At 48.6% G+C, this 23,629-nt stretch overlaps 1 protein-coding gene across 2 annotated transcripts in view; it reads left to right on the top strand.

The window, feature by feature from the left end:
* CAMKK1 (calcium/calmodulin dependent protein kinase kinase 1) overlaps positions 1-23,629 on the top strand; it is a 95,513-nt gene that overhangs the window by 57,483 nt on the left and 14,401 nt on the right. For both annotated transcript variants that reach the window (XM_079955673.1, XM_079955674.1), the window contains exons 4-12: positions 2,630-2,683; positions 5,839-5,890; positions 6,156-6,289; positions 7,193-7,229; positions 8,046-8,067; positions 10,162-10,250; positions 17,902-18,101; positions 18,350-18,403; positions 19,207-19,280. In XM_079955673.1, the coding sequence (XP_079811799.1) occupies positions 2,630-2,683; positions 5,839-5,890; positions 6,156-6,289; positions 7,193-7,229; positions 8,046-8,067; positions 10,162-10,250; positions 17,902-18,101; positions 18,350-18,403; positions 19,207-19,280 (716 nt within the window). The remainder of the gene's footprint in view (positions 1-2,629; positions 2,684-5,838; positions 5,891-6,155; positions 6,290-7,192; positions 7,230-8,045; positions 8,068-10,161; positions 10,251-17,901; positions 18,102-18,349; positions 18,404-19,206; positions 19,281-23,629) is intronic.

The raw sequence follows: 23,629 nt of genomic DNA, 5'->3' as shown, positions 1-23,629 counted from the left end.
TTTGGCAAGGAGCGTGGGGGACTCTAGGACCCGGTCGGAGCCCACACACCTCTTTCCCAAATCGAAGCACCTCCTTACCTGACCTTGGGAAGTCAGGGGGTCGGAAGTCATGAAATGTTGCTGGAAAAAGGCATGTAGTCCTCAGGCCCCCCATGTTGGACCACGCTGGCCTGACGATTGAATTTTGGAAGTCTGTGGGAGGTGGCCCGGGGTGGGGAAGAGGGAATTGGCTAGATAAAAAATAACCCATCTCCCCATTCCACTGACAGAAGTTCTCTGCCTGATCAAAGAGGTTTCCATCCTCATGAATCTCTTTCAACCGATGAAAAGGTTTGCATAGGTAGATCATCTGCCTTTGAACTCAGTTTAGCTCCTTCCATTTAAGCACCTTTATTTACATTTTTTTGGCATATCAAGAGAGGGGGGAAAAGAAACTAAAATCTTCTGGGCATTTGTAGACGGGTCATCGCAGGAGCCCTGCCGGATCAGAGGACCGCTTGGTCCAACATCCTGTTCGTGACTGTTGTCACCATCTGCAGTGATCATGGAGCCCAAGAAAGTAAAATCTCTCACTGCCTCCATTTCTTCACCTCCTGGCAAATAGAAGGGGAAGAAGTGGAGGCAGTGAGAGATTTTACTTTCTTGGGCTCCATGATCACTGCAGATGGTGACAGCAGTCACGAAATTAAAAGACACCTGCTTCTTGGGAGGAAAGCAATGACAAACCTAGACAGCATTTTATAAAGCAGAGACATCACCTTGCCAACAAAGGTCCGTATAGTAAAAGCTATGGTTTTCCCAGTAGTGAGAGCTGGACCGTAAAGAAGGCTGATCGCCGAATAATTGATGCTTTTGAATTATGGTGCTGGAGGAGACTCTTGAGAGTCCCATGGACTGCAAGAAGATCAAACCTCTCCATTCTTAAGGAAATCAGCCCTGAATGCTCACTGGAAGGACAGATCGTGAAGCTGAGGCTCCAATACTTTGGCCACCTCATGAGAAGAGAAGACTCCCTGGAAAAGACCCTGATGCTGGGAAAGATGGAGGGCACAAGGAGAAGGGGACGACAGAGGATGAGATGGTTGGACAGTGTTCTCAAAGCTACCAGCATGAGTTTGACCAAACTCTGGGAGGCAGTGGAAGACAGGAGTGCCTGGCGTGCTCTGGTCCATGGGGTCACGAAGAGTCGGACACGACTAAACGACTAAACAACAACAATTTACATTTTTTTGGCATATCAAGAGAGAAGTTGCTTTTAAAAAAAACAAAAAACTAAAATCTAGTGGGCATTTGTAGATGGGGCATCACAGGAGCCCTGCCGGATCAGAGCAAATGACCACTTGGTCCAACATCCTGTTTCCAACAGGAAGTGGTCAGATGGCAGGACAGAAGCAGGGAAAGGGGCATGGCTCAGTGGCAGGACACCTGCTTCACATGCAGAAGGCCCCGGGTTTGTTCTGCAGCATCTCCAGGTAGGGCTGAGAGAGACACCTGAGCCTGAAACCCTGGAGAGCTGCTGCCGGTCAGTGTATGCAGTGCTGAGCTAGGAGGACCAGCGGTCTTGACTCAGCATAAGGCAGACTTGGGTTGGGGAACAGCATCCGGCCAGCGGGCCACATCCTTACTCCCCAACCCCGGGCAAGACCGCACACCTGTCAGCAACCTGATGTCACAATGATGTCAGGTGACTGAAACCTGTCAAAGTCCAAGGGAAGTAACTGACAACTGCCAATCAGCAGTACAGCAGCCACCTTTGAAGATGCGCTTTCAGCGCCGTTCAGCACTGGGAGTTGCACCTTCAAAGCGACTCTCTGTAGCCGCCAACCAGCTGATTAATGTTTAGTGGAAGCCCTTTTGAAGTACTCAGAAGGAAACATATTTCCCCCTGCAGAGAAGGAGGTTTGTATTCAGAGCATTTAGAAAGGGAGCTTTTCTTTTCTTTCATTTCCAAAGAAGCAGCATTTTTGGTGCAAACTCTTTCCACCAGAACGAAAATATGCTCCATTTTTTCAAGGCGGCATTTTTCTTGTTTTGTTTTCCCCCCCACTGCTGAGAAAGCAGCTTGGATTTAAAGCACTGCAGGAAGCGTTTGAATCCAAACTGCATCCTCCAAGCCTTTGTTCATACTTCCAGAACTTACACGTGGACCCTCTGCACTTTGAAACCCCACTCTTCTCTTAATTTTTGGGATGCAGCTCGCCCAACGAAAAGCATGCAAAGCATCATGAGAAAATTGCATTTTGGTGAAACAGCTTACAGAAAATAGATACGTTAGGCAAAAAGGTGTAAAGAACTGTGTATTAATACACAAAAGGTACATACAAATCTGCAAGAGGTTGCAGGAGTTCTCATGTCGTCCTCCCATTGATCAAAGGAAGTCACATTTTTGTCCTTCCAGTGTATTAATCTTTTTGCAGATGTCCAGGCCCAGAGAATCCATTTACGTTAACCATTTGTCAAGCCCCATATATTAGGTATAAGAGGGTGTTCTGGAATTTTCAACTCTTCTTTCACAATAGTTTTCATACATCCTAGTATTTATTTCCAAAAAAATTGCTAACGTCGAACATACGTTTCAACGAGCCATTCTCTAGTCTGAACTGACATTGTCTGTGCATTTATTTCTTAGGGCTCCTATGGCGTCGTGAAGCTGGCCTACAACGAAAGTGACGACCAGTATTATGTAAGTTCCTCCCCTGCTCCCTGCCGTTCCCTATGCAAGAGGCTGGATATTCCCTCCAATCAAATTTGACCTCTCAGGGGAGCCTATTTTCACCCATCCCTTGTTTGTTTGTTGCATTTATACCTCAGCTTTTCCTCCAAGGAGCTCAAGTTGGCCTACATGGCTCTCCACCTTCTCATTTACTCACCTCCCTCCCCACAACAACTCTGTGAAGTAGGTTAGGCCAAGAGGCAGTGACTGGCCCACAATCAGTGAGCTTCATTTTTGGGTGAGGGATTCGAACTCAGGTCTCTCCCAGGTCTTAGTCCAACACTCTAACTACTGCACTGCCACAGGCTCTTGCCTGTCTGTGTTTGGTTGAGTTCACTTGCCTTGAGAATGGACTCTGGGTTCCACCACAAAAGTACCCACTTTATCCAGGAACACAGTCTCATGGGTGGGCTTCATCCTAGAGACGGAGGAGGCCAGCTCAGATTGCAGGAATTCTCCCCAATAATTCTGGGAGCTGGAGTCTGTTAAGGGGCTGAGGGTTTGTAAGGAGATCCCTATTCCCGCCCCCTCATCGCCTGAGTTGCAGTTGGAGGCAGCAATTCTTCTGAATACCAATTGCTGAAAGCCACAAAAAGGGAGAGTTTCTCTTGTGCCCGAATCCTGCTTGCTGGTTTCCCACAGGCTCACCACTGTGAGAGCAGGAGGCTGGACTAGATGGACCCTGGGCCCGATCCAGCAGGCTCTTCTTGTGTTCTTTATTCCCAGAGTAGTGCAACAACCAATCTCTCTTCCAGGGAACTCTGGGAATTGTAGTTCTGGGAAGGGAATAAGGGCATCCTAATAACTAGGTAGTGGGACGCGGGTGGCGCTGTGGGTTAAACCACAGAGCCTAGGACTTGCCGATCAGAAGGTCGGTGGTTCAAATCCCTGTGACGGGGTGAGCTCCCGTTGCTCGGTCCCTGCTCCTGCCAACCTAGCAGTTCGAAAGGACGTCGAAGTGCAAGTAGATAAATAGGTACCACTCCGGCGGGAAGGTAAACAGCATTTCCGTGCACTGCTCTGGTTCGCCAGAAGCGGCTTAGTCATGCTGGCCACATGACCTGGAAGTTGTACGCCGGCTCCCTCGGCCAATAAAGCGAGATGAGCGCCGCAACCCCAGAGTCGCTCACGACTGGACCTAACAGTCAGGGGTCCCTTTACCTTTAACAACTCGGCACGCTTAACCAACTCCAGCTCCCAGAATTCTTTGGGGAAACCCATGACTGTTTAGAGTGGGTATCACTCGGGATGACATGAATGTGGCCTAAGTCGAAAAAAGGAAGTTGGAAGGACCCTGCACAGATCGCGGACAGCGGACATATTGGAAGGTGTTTCTTTTGGCCGGCTCACCAAGTAAACCTCCTCATTCAGAGAGCCATCCAGATTGCCTGAGGCCACTGAGGAAGAAAGCAAAAGAAAATGGCACCTGGGAGGGAGGGGGGAACCCATAAGAGAAACTGCTCCAAATTGCATAATGAGCTAATGGCCGGTTAGCTCCCCGGCACGCTACTTGATTGACAGGCGGCTTTTCATACCAAAAGAGATTGCATGTTCCATGTATCTCCGCTTTGCAGAACACCGATAGGGCTTTGACGAGAGCTGTCAAGTGGGCAATGGAAATATTTCACGTAAAGGCAATGCACCACCAATTACCTGGGACCCTTTTAAAATTCTGACAATTGGAAACAATTCAGATTCTCTCTTTCTGTCTCACTCACACAAACACACACACAAGCAATATGCTGAATTTTTTCACCGTCGCCTATCCCTGTCCTTTCCCCCCTTCAAGGGGGTTACAGCAAAGAAGAGGGAGCGTTGCTCTGCTGCCTTCTGCCTTTTGATCTTACCTTTAAAGCATATGTCCCGGTTTTAAGGCTGAGATTACCGTGGTGACAGCGTCAGGCTACTAGGACCTGGAAAAGACCAGGGTTCAAATCCCTGCTTTGGGTGACCTTGGGGGACTGTTCACAGACTTCCTTGGCCTAACCCACTTCACAGGTTTGTTGTGAGGATAGGATGGGGAGGAAGAGGACCACGTACACCACCTTTGAGCTCCCAGGAGGAAAAGTGGGGTCTGAATGAAGTACTGTATTTTTCGCTCTATAGGACACACTTTTCCCCCTCCAGAAATTGAGGGGAAATGTGTGTGCGTCCTATGGAGCGAATGCAGGCTCCTTGGCTTCAGCGATAGCAACGCGAAGCCTCCGAAGCACAGAGGGAGCGCTCCCTCCGCGCTCCGGAGGCTACGCTTTGCTTTCGCTGAAGCCTGGAGAGCGAGAGGGGTCGGTGCGCACCGACCCCTCACACTTTCCAGGCTTCAGGGATAGCCACCTGAAGCCTTTGGAGTGCAGCGGGACCTCGCGCTGCACTCCGAAGGCTTCGGCTTCCTTTTGCTGAAGCCGGGAGAACAAGACTCTCCTGGCTTCAGCAGAGAGGGAGAGCTGCGCAGCGCCCCTTCAGCCAAGCGGGAGGAGAAATGGAAGGGGCTCTGTTTCTCCTGCCGCTTTGCTGAAGGGGCGCTGAGCAGAGAGGGGGAGAATTTTTTTTTCTTGTTCTCCCCCTCTAAAACAAGGTGCATCCTATCGTCGGGTGTTTTATATAGAGCGAAAAATACGGTAAATAAATAAATTGGAATTGCATATATTAGGCAAGATTGCTTGCAAAAGAAGTATGTTAAGAGGAGCATGCATGAATGTGTGTTCAAATGTTCATATGGATAGCTCAGTTGGTAAGAGCACGAGACTTTTAATCTCAGGGTTGTGGGTTCAAGCTCCACCTTGGGCAAAAAAGTTTCTGCATTGCAGCGGGTTGGAATAGATGACCCTCGTGGTCTCTTCCAGCTCTACAGTTCTGTGATTCTATAGCTTTGTTGTTTTTCAAATGTAAACTGAGTGGAGGGAGAAGAGAAATCGAGAGACCACAACTGGCAGATTTGTCGCTCCTTCCTCTTGTGTTGTTTACCCTCCTATAGTCCCCAGGAAGCCGACCACAATTAAAACACAGTATTGAAAAACAGTTTAAAACAAACTAAGAAATAGAATGGGTCCTACTTACTGCTCCAAATTACTACTTACTTGACTTTTTATAATACATGTCTCCTCCCCACCATTTCTGTTTCACTACAGGCCATGAAAGTCCTCTCCAAAAAGAAGCTGTTGAAACAGTATGGATTTCCACGTAAGTATCTATGCCTTTTTATGGCTTAGGGAGCTTATCTGAAGGTAGGGCAGGCACACACATCCGTCTAGGCAAACAAGGGGCATTCTGGGAGTTCAAGGACACAGTCCAGCCAGGCAAAAACTCTCAAGGAAGGTGCAAAACTGGGCCAATATGGGACGATACTTAGTTTGTGAGGACAACAACTTTATGAGCATGCAAGGAGACAAGGAAAACTACTCCTAACTAAAGTGTGAACTGGTGTGTCTTGTTCCTTTGGGTAAAGGTCGGCCTCCGCCTCGAGGGTCGAAAGCTGCTGCCGGGGGACAGGCAAAGCCCATGGCCCCACTTGAGCGAATCTATCAGGAAATAGCCATCTTAAAGAAACTGGACCATATCAACGTTGTCAAGCTGATTGAGGTTTGTTTGTTTCTGTAGTGTGTCTGAAGGTAAAGGGACCCCTGACCATTAGGTCCAGTCGTGACCGACTCTGGGGTTGCGGTGCTCATCTTGCTTTATCGGCCAAGGGAGCCGGTGTACAGCTTCTGGGTCATGTGGCCAGCATAACTAAGCCACTTCTGGCGAACCAGAGCAGTGCATGGAAATGCCGTTTACCTTCCCTTCCTATTTATCTACTTACACTGTGATGTGCTTTTGAACTGCTAGGTTGGCAGGAGCAGGGACCGAGCAACGGGAGCTCACCCCATCGCTGGGATTCGAACCGCCGACCTTCTGATCGGCAAGCCCTAGGCTCTGTGGTTTAACACACAGCGCCACCCGTGCCCTTCACAAATGACAGATCCCAGAATTCTTTGGGGGAAGCCATGTCTGTTTTAAATGGCATCGTAGTGCTTTAAATCTATGGTGTGAATGTGGCCTCTTTAAGTTCTTGCACCCTAAGGTCTATATCCATCTAAATTCTACTGGGAGTAAACCCACTGAAATTAATGGCGCTTACTTGGTCATGTCCATTAATTTCAGTGGGTCCGCTCGTGAGTAAAACCAACGGTGGATACACCCCTAAATGTTTGCCTCCATTGTCCCTTGTGTCAGGTTTGAGATGGCAACACCCACAGGGCAGAAACTTGCCCCTTCCTACTCTCCTGTAGCACCATCACTCAGCCCTCTTTTACCAACAATCTCAGCACCTTCATTCGGATTACAGTTCCCAGGCTTCTTGTGAGGGGATCCAGGACAGCATAAAACCAATCCGTGTTTTGTGCTGTAGAATGATATCCTCATCTTTCTGTCATTCGTAAGCTTCTTCCCTCAGCCTGTGATCTGTGGAGGCCCAAAGGTTTGAACAAATTTCTTTCCTTCCAGGTACTAGATGACCCCGCAGAAGACAACCTGTACATGGGTAGGCATTTCCATCTTTTAGAAAAACGTAGTTGATTGGCACCGGTTATTTGCGAGCAAACCATTGTGTGGGGGGGAAATGCAGACGACCTGTGTGATCAGGTGGGGCAAATGGGTTTCAAGCAGAGCAGCTGCAAGTGGGACCTGCAACAAAATGCCGCAGCATGCGGTTACCCCTGTTTAGTGTTTCAGCCAGCCAGCCAGCCACGACTCCCTTCAGGTTGCTCCATTCCATTCCTCTCCTCACATTTTCTGATCCCTCCCACAACAGATAATCAGCATGCTTTGTGCTTAAATTTCATTCTGCCGGTGGGTTTTATTGGTTTCTTGAAGAGTGGGGCTTAACCTCTTGAGAGGTTGCCGTGTCCCCAGCCCAAGAGCAAGCTGAAGGTCCACCTGTCAGGAATTATTTAGCTGTGATTCCTGCATTTGTAGAGGGTTGGACTGGATGATCCTTGAGGTCACGCCCATTCTGTGATTCCCTTGGAGCAGTTTATAGAAGTGGAACCTGCACAGAATATTATTTCATAGAGCTCTCCAGTTCAGGGTCCGACTCAGCTACCCACGTCCATTTCCAGGATACTCCATTCCAGTCCCCCATGCCCACAACAGCCGGCCGGTGTTCCGTGCCCACTGAGCATGCACCTATATAGAGTACGGGTGGCTAAAATTCAGTCACAGCACAATCCCTTGCATGCTTATAGGACTTCGTTCAACATAAGCGTGTGCATAGCCTTGCAGCCTCACAAGTTAAAAGGCAAGTGGTTAATCAAGCTCGTCCTTTATTTATTTTTCTTCCCTTTTCCGTCTCTTCCAGTGTTTGACCTCCTGCGGAAGGGGTAAGTAAATAGCTTGAAACTAAAAAAGCCTGTCCAAAAGATGTTTTAAGTTGGATGTTTCCTCAGGCTCCAACCAACCTGGTGCCTTCCAGATGTTTTGGACTACAACTCCCATCGGCACCATCATCATACAGAAGTGCTGGCTGGGTCTGATGGGAGTTGTAGTCCAAAGCTACTTGGGAGGGCTTTCAGGTTAGCCAAGACTTATTTCAAGTGCTTAAGCGGTCAACAAAGTAATAGCAGCGGCTGAGTCAGGCATAGATCTCCCGTTCCTCATAAAAATGTTAATCGTCACCTGAATTCCTTCCTTGAAAATGTAAAGTGTGAAGAACAAGTGTTGGCACGTTAGCAGACAAGGGTTTATTTATTTTTTCAATTATTTAATGGGTTGCATCCATTAGTCATTCTCCGAGTTGGCCTATTGAAATGAATGGGCCTGTATGAATCATATCTACTTTGAGGCTTTTTCTACAATCGAGGTACAGTGGTGCCTCGCAAGACGAAATTAATCCGTTCTGTGAGGCTCTTCATATAGCGGTTTTTTCGTCTTGCAAAGCAAGCCCATTGACAGCTTAGCGGATTAGCGCTATTAGCGGTTTAGCGGCTTTTAGCGGATCAGCTGATAAGCGGCTTAGGGCTTAGGAAAAGGGGGGGAAAAGGGAAAAAAACCCTGCAGGAACTCGCAAGACATTTTCGTCTTGCGAAGCAAGCCCATAGGGAAATTCGTTTTGCGAAGCGCCTCCAAAACGGAAAACCCTTTCGTCTAGCGAGTTTTCCGTCTTGCGAGGTGTTCGTCTTGCGGGGCACCACTGTATATACATTTTATTAAATAAATTAAATAAATACATCTAAATTGGGTGGTATTCAACTAAGCTTTACTCGGGAGTACACCTATTGAAATTAAGAGGCCTTACTTCTTGATTAATTTCAGTCAGTATGCTCTGAGTCAAACTTAGCTGAATACCATCCGGTAGGTCTACTCTTGAGTATGAAAATTTTAGCAGCAAGGTTGCTCCCTGTGGAAAGACACTCTGAGGATGTAACACCAATCCTGGACCAACTGCACTGGCAACCAGTTAGTTTCCATATTCAGATCTAGTTAGTTTCTCAATTCAAAGTGCTGCTATAAGGACCACCTCTCCCCATATGAACCAACCTAGACTCTGTGATCATAAACTGTGGCTCTTCTTTGTGTGCCCCTTTCATGAGATGCCTGGGGGGTGGGCGACACAAGAAGGGGCCTTTTTAGAGGTGGCTCCCCACTTGTGGACTGCTCTCCCCAGGGAGGCTCACCTAGTGCCATCATTACATAGCTTCAGGCACCAGACAAAAAACATTCCTTCTTCATCGGGCCTTTGGTTTCTAAGCATCTATGGCCTTTTCGCACGGGCGGGATAATAATAATAATAATTTAATTTTACCATGCCCATCTGGCTGTCTGGGTGGCTCCCAACAGAATATTCAAAACAAGATAAAACATCAAACATTAAAAACTTCCCTAAACAGGGTTGCCTTCAGATGTCTTCTAAAAGTTAGGTAATGGGTTTATTTCCTTGACATCTGATGGGAGGGCATTCTACAGCTCAGGCGCCACCACCGAGAAGGCCCTCTGCCTGGTTCCCTGTAACCTCACTTCTCGCAGGGAGGGAACCGCCAGAAGGCCCTCGGAGCTGGATCTGGGCTGAACGATGGGGATGGAGACACTCCTTTAGGTAGCGTAGGTTTAAAGAATAAAATAAAATAAAATGCTGGTTTTAATGTACTTAGGTGTTTGCTTTTTGCTTAAGAAATTGTAACATGCTTTGAGTTGCAAAAAAGCGACTAATAAATTTAATTAATGGTAGCAGTGGTAATAATAATACGACTGAGACTGGATAGGTTTTTTAAGTATGTGGATTTTATCAGTATTTTATAACACTTAGAGAGGGTTTTTCTAAAAGTTGAGCAGTGTATAAATGTAATAGGATTTCCATGGAGAATAGAGGGAGTCAGGTTTGATTGCAGCTCCACACTGAACATGTCCTTCCCAGATTGGTCTTATGTGATGATATGAAAAGGCCTTTCTTGGTTCTCCTTTTTTTACCCCATTTTTAGGCCTGTCATGGAAGTGCCGTGTGACACCCCCTTCACCGAGGAACAGGCCCGACTCTACTTAAGGGACATCGTCTTGGGCATTGAATACTGTGAGTATCAAAACAACATGTTTCCATGGCATTCGGGTGGCCGGGCACCCAAGGACAAATTGGGGTAGGCCGAGTTCTGGAACCTCCAGAAGCATATTTGGAGCTGGCCTAGGACCTGCTTTCTAGATTGTTCCGGGCCCTTCTAGAAATATGTGAGAGGTTGGCACAGCATAGGCCTGGTGGTCTCCAGCTATGTTACATCCACCTTCCGTATCTGCAGTCCCCTGGAACATAGGCACCCACCGACTCAGACCTTTGATCCATCAACTCAGTATTGCCTACACTGACCGGCAGTGGTTCTCCGGGGTTTCAGACAATAAATGTTCCCAGACCTACCTAAATACCTTGAAGGTATTTGAAGATGACTATTAAACCACCTCTCAGATAAATCTCTTTGAAGGTGCACTCCTGGTTGCCCATCAGCTGAATGGCATTGAAGGTGCATCTTCAGAGTTGGGTGCTGTAACTGCAGATTGGCATGTACAGTGGTACCTCAGGTTACAGACGCTTCAGGTTACAGACGCTTCACTAACCCAGAAATAGTACCTCGGGTTAAGAACTTTGCTTCAGGATGAGAACAGAAATCGTGCTCTGGCAACGTGGCAGCAGCGGGAGGCCCCATTAGCTAAAGTGGTGCTTCAGGTTAAGAACTGTTTCAGGTTAAGAACAGACCTCTGGAACGAATTAAGTACTTAACCCGAGGTACCACTGTACAGTGACCTCCTTTGAACTTTGTCCGTTATGACATTGGTTTATTGACAGGTGGGTGGTTCTGCCCGCCTGTCAAGGTTGGCCCATGAAGATGGAGGAGGAGGAAATTAAGGTTCTGATCCACCAGCTAGATCCAGTTCCTCAACCCTAATCTGCTTTATATTGGAGTCAGGCCATTTGCCTATCTAGCTCTTACCCTGACTGGAAGCAGCTCTTAAGGGTTCCTGTGCAAAAGAGCCTCTAAGTCAAAAATGCAACTCTCTCTCTCTCTCTCTCTCTCTCTCTCTCTCTCTCTCTCTCTCTGTGTGTGTGTGTGTTTGTGTGTGTGTGTTTTTAAGGCTTATAAAAAGAACTTAAATTCTGTTGCAACACAGGGTTGTGCCCAGTATTATTCCTTCTCAAAGTAGACCCATTAACAGTAATGGACTAACATGGGCTCATTAATTCCAGTGAGTCTACTCTGAGCAGTTGCATATGATCCTTAGGGTCCCCTACCTGTTAGGTTAAGGTTACCAGACGCCCCTGTTTCCCGGGGACAGTCCCCAGATTTACAAATCAGTCCCCTCACAAAATTCACTGAATTTGCCTGAAGTTGAAAAGTGTCCCCGGATTCACTGGGGGGGGGGGGAAATCTGGTAACCTTATGTTAGGTACCTTCCAAAAGCCAGGCTGACCTTGCCAGAACTCTCCCCAATGCTACAGAAAAGGCTTAATGTGTGAATGATTACTCTCCTTTGTCTAGACTCCCTCATTCCTTTTTTAAAAAATTAAAATACCCCCCCCACCCTTCGCAAGGCTCAAGCTGTTCTTGTTACAGTGAGGAGCACAGGGTGGAGGGGAATAATCTATTTCTCCACACACCCCCCCCCCCGGCTCACTGCTTTCTTCCTACAAATCGTAACACCTTTATTGATTGCGTCCAGGAAAGCCCATGGCGGTTAATGTGGAGACGGGCAGCGCAGCACCCTCAAGGGAGGTGTTTTAATCTGCGGTTGAACAAGCAGGTTTCGGAAGAAGAAAGGGCGGTGTGTGTGTGTGTGTGTGTGTGTGTGTGTGGACTGTTGATTAAACCTCAGGGAGGTTGCAAGCACCACAGTCGCTCACTTTCGCCTTGATTCACAAGCTCAGCCCTGCTGCAGTGCTCCCCATGCTCCACCGGTGGCGGACAATGTCAGCAGCGCCCTGTGTGCTGCCAAATTTTGGCACACACAGACCCCCTCCTCTCGCCTTCCATTGTTTGTGCTCCCCTGTGTCCACCTCTGACTCCATACCAGCCTCTGGGTTAAAGGGAAGCACCCAGATATAAACACCCTCTGGGTTCTTGAGGACTCCGCCATCGACCCTGGTTTACTTAACATAGGGGCTCTGCCTAAGTCAGATCTGTCAATTTTCCTTTCTGTCAGTATAGGGCAGCTTCCAACACTCCTCTTCAAAGCAGCCCTCTATGCAGAATAATCAGGACTAGAACCTGAACACTCTGTGAGGTGAGTGGGGCTGAGAGACTTCAGAGAAGTGTGACTGGCCCAAGGTCACCCAGCAGCTGCAGGTGGAGGAGCGGGGAAGCGAACCCGGTTCCCCAGATTACGAGTCCACTGCTCTTAACCACTACACCACACTGGCTCTAATAATAATAATAATAATAATAATAATAATAATAATAATAATAATTTATTATTTATACCCCGCCCATCTGGCTGGGTTTCCCCAGCCACTCTGGGCGGCTTCCAACAAAACATTAAATACAATAACCTATTAAACATTAAAAGCTTCCCTAAACAGGGCTGCCTTCAGATGTCTTCTAAAAGTCTGGTAGTTATTTTTCTCTTTGATATCTGGTGGGAGGGCATTCCACAGGGCGGGTGCCACTACCGAAAAGGCCCTCTGCCTGGTTCCCTGTAACTTGGCTTCTCGCAGCGAGGGAACCGCCAGAAGGCCCTTGGCGCTGAACCTCAGTGTCCAGGTAGAACAATGGAGGTGGAGACGCTCCTTCAGGTATACTGGTCCAAGGCCGTTTAGGGCTGTAAAGGTCAGCACCAACACTTTTGTGCTCAGAAACGTCCTGGGAGCCAGTGTAGGTCTTTCAAGACCGGTGTTATATGGTCTCGGCAGCCGCTCCCAGTCACCAGTCTAGCAAGACCTACCAGAGATGAGTTGCTATGGTCATTAGGCCTGACACTCCTGTGCAGATCCTCTTTCTGCTAATAAAGAGTTAACTCCAACTTGCTCCTTGCGATTGACTGCAGGCTCGCTCCTGTCTTATGGCTGGGGAATGTTCCCCTACCTGAAACCCCAGAGAGAGCGGCTGCCAAGTCAGTGTTGACAAATACTTGGTCTGACTCAGTGGAAGGCAGTTTTCTATGTTCCTGTGACCTCTCCCCGCTGTCTTCACTTCCCTTTAGATTCCCCCCACCCTACATCTCTCCCCCACCCCGCTGCAGATTTCTTTTGATAGGGTGTTAAATCATTCCTCCCCTCCAGATGCTGTGATGCGAAGCCGATAGCTAAAAGCGTGTTTCTGTGGTGGCAGCGCCTTATGGAGTGCTCTTTGTCCTTGAACTGCGGCAAGCAACTCTGCTGATCAAATATAATGCGGCAAGAATCGGCAGACGGCATGATGTGCCATTGTGCTTGAAGTGCATTTGTTCATTCATTCATTTCCCCTCCCTTCTCTCCCGCCCTGAATGGTGGTGGAATCTGTGTGGTTCCCAGGCTGCTGGCTTCCAGGCATTAAGATGCCAGCGAAAGAAAACAGGCTGTGAGGTTTCATTTCAGTAGCAGTAGCTTTCTTTCCTCCTTTCATCTATAATCTCAGTCAGCCAAACTTACTCTCTCTGGTCGCATTTGCACGAAACATTTTAAAGCACTGTGGTACTGCTTTAAACCACAGTTAAACCACAGAGCCTAGGGCTTGCCGATCAGAAGGTCGGCGGTTTGAATCCCTGCGACGGGGTGAGCTCCCGTTGCTCGGTCCCTGCTCCTGCCAACCTAGCAGTTCGAAAGCACGTCAAAGTGCAAGTAGATAAATAGGTACCACTCTGGTGGGAAGGTAAATGGCGTTTCCGTGCGCTGCTCTGGTTCACCAGAAGCGGCTTAGTCATGCTGGCCACATGACCCGGAAGCTGTATGCCGGCTCCTTCGGCCAGTAAAACGAGATGAGCGCTGCAACCCCAGAGTTGTCCGCGACTGGACCTAACAGTCAGGGGTCCCTTTACCTTTACCTTTTACTGCTTTAAATAGTCGTCGTTCCTTCTCTCCCCCCCCCCCCACCTTGCAAAAAAAACCTGTAAAGAATTCTGGGAGTTGTAGTTTGTTGAGGGTGCTCAGAGTTGTTAGGAGACCCCTATATTCCCCTCATAAAGCTACAATTCTCAGAGGTCCCTGTAAAAAGAATTGATTTGAAAATTGCTCAGCTAGGTGTCGCTGAACCAGAACTCCCATCTGTTCCAGCAAGTGTGGTCAGGGATGATGGGAATTGTAGTCCAGCAAGATCTAGAAGGCCAAAGGTTCCCTAAGCCAGGAGTAAGAGAAGGTAGATTGAATTATAAGGCTGGTGTAAAAATGGAGCTTGTTTATAATTTGTTCAAATTGCAAAACTGCAAGCCTTGATATTAGTAAAGATACACACACACACACAAATATATATTTAAATTGAAAGAAGGGAAAATAGGGAGGGAGAGAGGAAGAATAGGAAGAGAGGGCAAAGATGTCCCATAATAATAATTTTAATAATAATAATACCCCTCCCATCTGGCTGGGTTTCCCCAGCCACTCTGAGAGGCTTCCAGCAAAATATAAAAAAATAATAAAATGTCAGACATTAAAAAACTTTCCTGAACAGGGCTGCCTTCAGATGTTTTCTGAAGTTATGCAGTTATTTATCTCCCTGACATCTGACGGGAGGGTGTTCCACAGGGAGGGCGCCACTGCTGAAAAGGCCGTCTAATAAATAGTAGTTGTGCAGGTGGATAGCTCAGTTGGTTAGAGCGTGGTGCTGATAATGCCAAGGTTGCTGGTTTGATCCCCGTATGGGACCTCTGCATATTCCTGCATTGCAGGGGCTTGGACGAGATGATCCTCAGGGTCCCTTCCAGCTCTCTGATTCTAAGTTTTCATGACAATGGGAAGTAGCGTTGTTGTTTTTCCCTCCCCTGGGGAACCTTGAGAGAAGCGGCGACAGGAAAGCATCCTATATACCAAGGATGCGTCTGAGCAAGGAGCTGAACTCTCCTTCATGCTTGTTCCTGCACATAATGATTACCTGTCACAACCAACTTGGGAGCCCATTTGTTAGCTGAACGTTTTGCCAAAGCAGCTCTTCGGATCAGCTCCTGCAAGAAGCCATGATTCATTCTGCACTGGCTCTCTGTTGGTGGGGAAGCTGCCCGGTGTGAGCCCAAACGAAGGCTGGGTCTCAGTTCCCTGCCCTCCCCAGTTTCTTAAGATGTCTGTGTTATAAGGGGAAGAGTACTGGCACGCTAGCTGTCGTGCCCTTGGGAAACGCTGCGCCGGGGTCTCAGGTGGGTGGAACAACCCTCCCGTCAGTCATCAAAGTCATCCCTCCCGGAGTCAGGACAATTAAAAATGATAGAATTGGAGATCTGGAAGGGACCTCAATAGTAATAAATAATAATTATTTATACCCTGCCCATCTGGCTGGGTTTCCCCAGCCACTCTGGGCGGCTTCCAACAAAACACTAAAATACAATAACCTATTAAACATTAAAAGCTTCCCTAAACAGGGCTGCCTTCAGATGTCTTCTAAAAGTCTGGTAGTTGTTTTTCTCTTTGACATCTGGTGGGAGGGCGTTCCACAGGGAGGGGGGCCACTACCGAAAAGGCCCTCTGCCTGGTTCCCTGTAACTCGGCTTCTCGCAGCGAGGGAACCGCCAGAAGGCACTCGGCGCTGGACCTCAGCGTCCGGGCAGAATGATGGGGGTGGAGACACTCCTTCAGGTATACTGGACCGAGGCCGTTTAGGGCTTTAAAGGTCAGCACCAACACTTTGAATTGTGCTCAGAAACGTACTGGGAGCCCGTGTAGGTCTTTCAAGATTAGTGTTATATAGTCTCGGCGGCTGCTCCCAATCGCCAGTCTAGCTGCTGCACTCTGGATTAGTTGTAGACCTCAAGGGCCATCTAGTCCAACCCCCAGCAGTGCAGAACTCGCAACTAAACTGACAGATTGCCATCCAACCTCTGCTTGAAAATCTCCAGTGAAGGAGAGTCGCATCACCTTCTGAGGTGGCCCATTCCACTGTCAAACAGCTCTTACTGTCAGAAAGTTCTGCCTAATGTTTAGTGGAAAGCCCATTTCCCGTAATTTGAAAGGCTGCGTGATTTGCTAGGTTCATGCAACCAAGAGAACAGCAAGAACCTGTATTTTAATTTGGGGTTTTTTTCTTTTCTTTTTCCCCTATCATGTTTTGTTTTGTTTTTTACTGTGATTTTATTGGTGTTAGCCACCTCTGGCCAGGGAGGGCGGGGTATAAATAAAATTTATTTTATTATTATTATTATTATTAAGGAACAGTTGCTAAGTAGGGTCTGATCCAAGCCTTAGCCCGAGAGGTTGTAGGAATGCAGGCATTTGCAATAATGGAATTCCTCGAGCATCCGTAAACCAACTGTTTTGACTGATAACATAGCAGGACCCTTTTCGTAATGAATTCATTTATTTGTTTGACTTAGCACACACACACACTCCTGCTCACATAGCCCTGTTGACATTCTCCGTGTGTTGGTTGGCAATTTTGCCTTGTCCCATTACCCAAACTGGCAGACTGCAAGCTGGGCACTGCAGCAGCACTGCTGCGGCATTAGAGATGCAGGTCACATCCATGCACCAAAAACTTTTTTTTTTTCTTTTGCTGCAAGGGGATGGTTATGCAAAAGAAACTGACCTCGGACTCTGTATATCTACCATGGTGAGAGGTGCAGAGTCTTTGTCTTGAAGCTGAAATTACCTTGATTTATGGCACAGCTGCCCTTGGAATACATTCATATATACATAATTTGGTTTCCATGTTGCCTTCCCATAGTTAAAACCATCCTCAAGGCAGCTTATGCAAGAAAGAAATAAGTAATTGCAAACATAACAAAGGTACAGTGGTGCCTCGCAAGACGAAAAGAATCCGTTCCGCGAGTCTCTTCGTCTTGCGGTTTTTTCGTCTTGCGAAGCAACCCTATTAGCGGCTTAGCGGATTAGCGCTCTTAGCGGCTATTAGCGGCTTAGCGGCTTAGCGGCTTAGAAAAAGGGGGGGGGGGAGCGAAAAAAAATCGCAAGACTCGCAAGATGTTTTCGTCTTGCGAAGCAAGCCCATAGAGAAATTCGTCTTGCGAAGCGCCTCGAAAAACGGAAAACCCTTTCGTCTAGCGGGTTTTTCGTCTTGCGAGGCATTCGTCTTGCGGGGCACCACTGTAGTCATAAACAAGAACTGAAACACTGAAAATTACACAACCAAATTGAACAATTTCCACATTAAAATAAGATTTAAAATGAAGATGCAAAACATTGATATTAAAAAACAACAACTGAAACAAAACAAAAAAACCCTAAGCAATACCCCAGAACCGTACAGAACAGCAGGACCTTCTGCATTCAATGCAGGTGCTCTAACCACTGAGCTACAGCCCCTCCTCCATCTGGAGAGAGAATCAGATCTCTCTTAGTTATTGGGATCTTTCACTCACAGCCGTGAACAGAAAGTCTCTCTCGTGTGTATTGAGTTGTGCACAGCAGCAAAAAATTGCAAACAGAACAAAAAAAAAACAGAGAAAAAGTAAACAAAGAATTAGAAACACGAACCATAAAATGTCACCGCCTGGAGGGACAAAGGTGCATCTCCAAAGGGATAATAAAGCTATATAAAACTAAAAGGATTATCCACCGGTGAGTTCCATCATGATTGAGAATAAAAGTTCTCTTCTCCACCTCTCTTCAGTGCATTACCAGAAGATCATCCACCGGGACATCAAACCTTCCAACTTGCTCTTAGGAGATGACGGGCACGTCAAGATTGCCGACTTCGGAGTGAGCAATCAGTTTGAGGGCAGCGATGCCCAACTCTCCAGCACTGCTGGGACTCCAGCCTTCATGGCCCCTGAAGCCCTTTCTGAGTCTGGGAAGAGCTTCAGTGGGAAGGTAGGATTCTGCTCATGTGATGTGGACCCCACTTGGGGAGGGGACCCCAATAAGAGCCCAATAAGAGCTGAGCATGCCCATTGGCCACAAAATACTGACTGGCTGTAACTGGGGATGGGGGTGGGAGCAGTGAGGAAATGGGGAGGAGGTGGAGTATTCTGAGTGGGGGCACTTCTTTATACCACAACATTTTGTTGCAACCCCCCCAGAGATCTGATTTTTTAAAAAATCTGTTTGCTTCTTTTCAGGCACTAGATGTCTGGGCCATGGGGATCACACTATTTTGCTTTGTGTATGGAAAGGTAAGATGTCTGTACAAGGGGGACAGGTTTTTGTGGTGGTGGTTGTTGGGGCAGGGCCGGCCCACCCTTGAGGCAAGGTGAGGCAACTGCCTCAGGCAGCTGGATCCGCAGGGGCAGCAGATTATTATGACTTATTAGAATTATATGCTGCCCTTCATCACAAGATCTCAGGGTGGTTCACAGAGCAAAAACACAAGAACAAAAGTAAATGGTTCAAACGAGAACAACAAAACAGTGCCCACCAAACACATTTATCAGGCTGCAGAATATGAATCAGCCAGAGGCTGATTAATGGCCTGAAGTAATTTCTTTCTGGAGCTGTTGTTGATGATGGTTACTAATTGCCAAATGATTAGATAAAAGAATCCTGAGCAAATTATAAAAAGAACATAAATCTCAGGCAGGTTCATGATGGAGAAGGAAGGCAGTTCTTTAAGTGTGCAACTGAAAAGCATCTTGTATGAAAATGTTCTAGGAATCTCTCTGCAGGAATCATAGGATCCAACTCCTAGGGGCCGACGTCCCTTCACACCCCCCACCCCAATAAAATACTTGAGGGGGCTGGTCCCCCTCGAAGTTGATGACCGTTGCCATTCAAATGGTGTGTGCATGCCGCATCTTGTGACCTACCCCACCCCCAATATTTTAATTCAAGTTGGCACCCCTGGCAGGAATGCCCCAGCCTCCTTGCAGAGCTGAGCTCTCAGGGTTCCTTGGGACTGGTTATAGAGTTTGTAAGGGCAAACAAGAGGGCTAAAACAGAGGATTCACAAAAGCATGCAAACCTTTGCTCTGTTTTGCAGTGTCCTTTCATTGATGAATTTATCCTCGCTCTTCACAACAAGATCAAGAACAAGCCAGTGGATTTCCCGGAAGAGTAAGTAAGCTTTGCTGGTCGCAGTGGAGCACAAGGTAGCTGCAGATGACTGGGAATCCCAAGTGAGGAGAAGGGCTTCTGTTGCCCTCAGGTCTTGCTTGCAGACTTCCCATTGGGGATTCTGGTTTGCCACAGTGAGAACAGGATGCTGGACAAGATGTGTCTTTGGCCTGGTGCTCTTAACCCACAAGTTTGCATTCTCACTACCTCTCACAGAGAGCCAGTGTGGTGTAGTGGTTAAGAGCGGTAGACTCATAATCTGGTGAACTGGGTTCGCTTCCCCGCTCCTCCACATGCAGCTGGTGGGTGACCTTGGGCCAGTCACACTTCTTTGAAGACTCTCAGCCTCATTCACCTCACAGAGTGTTTGTTGTGGGGGAGGAAGGGAAACGGAGAATGGTAGCTGCTTTGAGACTTCTTCGGGTAGTGATAAAGCGGGATATCAAATCCAAACTCTTCTTCTTCTTCATTGTGGACCAGAGGAGGTGGTTTTGCTTCACCTCACAGCAGCATTGAGCACAGTTGACGCTGGTATTTTTCTGAGCCCCTGGAAGGAGTGAGACTATGACTCATTGCTCCAGTCATTGTTGACACTTACCAAGTTAGACATTGTTGTCATTTTCCAAGTTAGCCATTGCTGACATTTACCAAGTTAGGCATCGCTGACCTTTAGCAAGTTAGATGGTGCCCCCCTAATGAGTGCTGCACCATTTGGTTATCTGTTTTTCTCCTCTCTTCTCCCCTACCTGCACCAGCCAATCTGTGTATGTCCTGCCTGACATGAGAGAAAAGTCTTTCCCTCCCACAGCAAAGGCTACACCCAGCTAGCTCCTCCCATTCCGAGTGGGCAGATATAGCATCCTGGGTTAGTGGTTCTCTGGCACTTTCAATAAGGGCCAAGTCACAGGTCCAAGAGAGAAGACAGGATTGTGGAATTTCCACCCTGGGAAATGTGAGCAGGGCTTGTAGTGGCAGCCAAGGACAAGAAACCGGGAGCCAGCCTTGGCTTCAAAGATAGTTGGAGATGTATAAATAAATACATGAATAATGAGCCTGAAGATGTGATCCTGTATATTTACACATGCACACAAGCAAATTCATATATATCAAAATGAAATATTTTAAGAAAAATATCCAGAGTGCACAGGTTTTGCAATGGGTCTGTTCATCTGGCTGTTAACCCAATTGGTGGTTCGAGTCTACTCAGGGATGGCTGCCAGCCATCCTGAATTGCAGATAACTAGTAAGACCTGTTTGACTGTGAAACGGTCTCCCTCGGGTGGTTGTGGCCTCTACTTCACTGGAGGTTTTTAAGCAGAGGTTGGATGGCCATCTGTCATGGGTGCTTTAGCTGAGATTCCTGAACTGCAGGAGGGCTGGACCCTTGGAGGGGGGGTCCCTTCCAACTCTAGGTAAAGGTAAAGGGACCCCTGACCATTAGGTCCAGTCGTGGCCGACTCTGGGGTTGCGGCGCTCATCTCGCTTTATTGGCCGAGGGAGCCGGCGTACAGCTTCCGGGTCATGTGGCCAGCAGGACTAAACTGCTTCTAGTGAACCAGAGCAGCGCACGGAAACGCCGTTTACCTTCCTGCCAGAGCGGTACCTATTTATCTACTTGCACTTTGATGTGCGTTCATACTGCTAGGTTGGCAGGAGCTGGGACCGAGCAACGGGAGCTCACTCCATCGCGGGGATTCAAACCACCGACCTTCTGATCGGCAAATCCTAGGCTCTGTGGTTTAACCCACAGCACCACCCGCGTCCCCCCCCCCTTCCAACTCTACAATTCCACAATTCTGTGATACTTTAGGAAGCTGCCATTGGTCTATCTATCTAGCTCAGTGTTGTGTGCTCCGACTGGCAATGGGTTTGAGACAAGAGGAACGGAGGGGGTGGCAGAGAGAGAGGAAGAGTAAAGGGAGACAAGAGAAGGGGGTGGTAGAGAAAGAATGGGCAGTGGGAGGCAGATCGGCAAATCCTAGGCTCTGTGGTTTAACCCACAGCACCACCCGCGTCCCCCCCCCCTTCCAACTCTACAATTCCACAATTCTGTGATACTTTAGGAAGCTGCCATTGGTCTATCTATCTAGCTCAGTGTTGTGTGCTCCGACTGGCAATGGGTTTGAGACAAGAGGAACGGAGGGGGTGGCAGAGAGAGAGGAAGAGTAAAGGGAGACAAGAGAAGGGGGTGGTAGAGAAAGAATGGGCAGTGGGAGGCAGAGAAAAAAGATTAGGGAGTGGCAGCAGCGGCGGAGGAAGCCGCTCAGGCACCTGGGGAGGGGCGAGCCACCCATAGGAGTGGGGCAAGCTGCCCATAGGGACAGGGTGCACTGTGGGGCCTCTAGAGTCTGCCTGCCTCCTCCCACTCAGCTGCCCTACAGCTTGGGGGGAGGCAGTGGGCAGACTGTTTGGCCAGCGCGGAGCCTGCGTGCGCCCAAACCACCGTGTCTCTCCCAGAAGAGACGCATGACTCAGGCGCACTGCAGGCCCTGCGGTGAGTGCATTTTGTCACCCTGCTCAGTGGTGACACCCAGGACAGACAGCACCCCCCCCTTCCTCCACCCCTGAGTGGCAGAGAGAGAGAGAGGAATAGGGCAGAAAGGGGTGAATTCACCCCTTTGGGGGGCTCCGACCTCACCTTCTAACTGACCTTTCTTGATGCCAACATGCAGCTCCAGCAGACCCCCCCAACAAGGAAATGCAGCCCCTAGCATGAAGAAAAAAACAACATTGCCCATCCCCGTCTTGCAGCTTTCATAGAAAGTTTCATTGTCCCCTTCCCAGCCCATCCCCAAACTTGCGTCTCGAGCAAAGATGCTGCAGCTGTGATTCTCCCAACTCGGCGTTGCACCAAGGCAAAGGATTCCTGACCTACTTGCATGAATTAATCCTTCGTTCCTAATTGAAATGTAAAGATGATATCATATCGCCGCCGTCGCTTGAAAAGGAATATCTGGGGAAGAATGTGGGTGGGTGGAGAAACGAATGGGGGGGAGCGGCAAGTGTTCGGAGAGAGAGCCCCCTCTTCCTTTAACCCTGGGCTTGTTATCAGTGTTGGATTGTAAATCATGCATTACACGGAGGGACTGAGCATCCTCACTGCCCCCCGCCCCCGTTAATGGTCTAAAACTGACTATCTCGGAGATCCTTACAACCAGGCTGAGCCAAGGAACCATGCTTACCCTTGTTTAATCACCATTTCTGTATGCTGGGAAGTTGGGGTAGGTTTGTGATTTGGGGGTGGGGGGCTGTCAATGCAAAGAAGGGGTGTTGTCCAGCAAAGGTCCCGGTGGTGATGACCATGTGGCTGAGACTGTTAGCCGTGGGTGGCTGCCCTTTCCTCTCCACCCATCACATCGCGCAGGGTGCACCATGCCCGTGGGGTATGTCATTGCGCATGCCAGGACTTCCAGCATTGCCTGTGAAATGTCTCAGTAAAGCTGCCCTCTTAAACCCGGGAGACTGAACTTGTCTGGGGCCTGGAATCTTGTCCCTGAGACCCCCACTGAGGCAGCGCTGCCTAATCTGCTCTGACACTGCACGCTAGTATGCAGTAGCTCAGGTTCAGATTTTACTATTGAAGCCTTGCAGTGCCATGGCCATTTCACGCATGAAGTCCCCAGTCAGCTGGGAGTTCCCTGGGGCATTCTTGGCGTGGCAGCATAAGTCTGGCAGGGCCCTGGCAGGATCCCCCAGCCAGCTTAGCCCTCCGAGTTCTGGGGCAAGTGTACTCCGGGTTTCGGAGCAGTTGCTGGAAACGCCAGGGGGAGAGAGGGCTCTTGTGCTGGTGTCCGAGCTTGTGGGTTTCCCACAGGCATCTGGGTGGTCACTGTGAGAACAGTGTTCTTGTCTAGATGGTCCATTGGGCCTGATCCAGCCGACCCTTACAGTGGTACCTCGGGTTAAGAACTTAATTCGTTCTGGAGGTCTGTTCTTAACCTGAAACGGTTCTTAACCTGAGGTACCACTTTAGCTAATGGGGCCTCCTGCTGCCGCCGCACAATTTCTGTTCTCATCCTGAGGTAAAGTTCTTAACCCGAGGTAATATTTCTGTGTTAGCGGAGTCTGTAACCTGAAGCATATGTAACCCGAGGTACCACTGTATTTGGTTCTTAAGCCACTTCCGGGCCTGCCCCAGGAGGTGGGGTTGCGGGCTTCACGCCCACCCCACGTGAGCGGGGGCTGGCTCCAGCCCCCGCGAGAGCAGGGGAATCCCCGTCGGGACTGCCCCCCAGCCAGCCAATCAGCTGGTTGGCTGGGGGGCGTGAAGTAGGTTTAGGCTTAGGCAGGTCTTTGACATTGCTATGGACTTCGGTCTGTCGCCGCAAGGGGCATGGTAGGAATTTTTC

Source organism: Podarcis cretensis (assembly GCF_951804945.1).
Source record: "Podarcis cretensis genome assembly, chromosome: 15".
NCBI classification, from domain to species: Eukaryota; Metazoa; Chordata; class Lepidosauria; order Squamata; family Lacertidae; genus Podarcis; species Podarcis cretensis.
The sequence above is the reverse complement of the archived record's forward strand: the minus strand, read 5'-3'. Positions and strand labels throughout refer to the sequence as shown.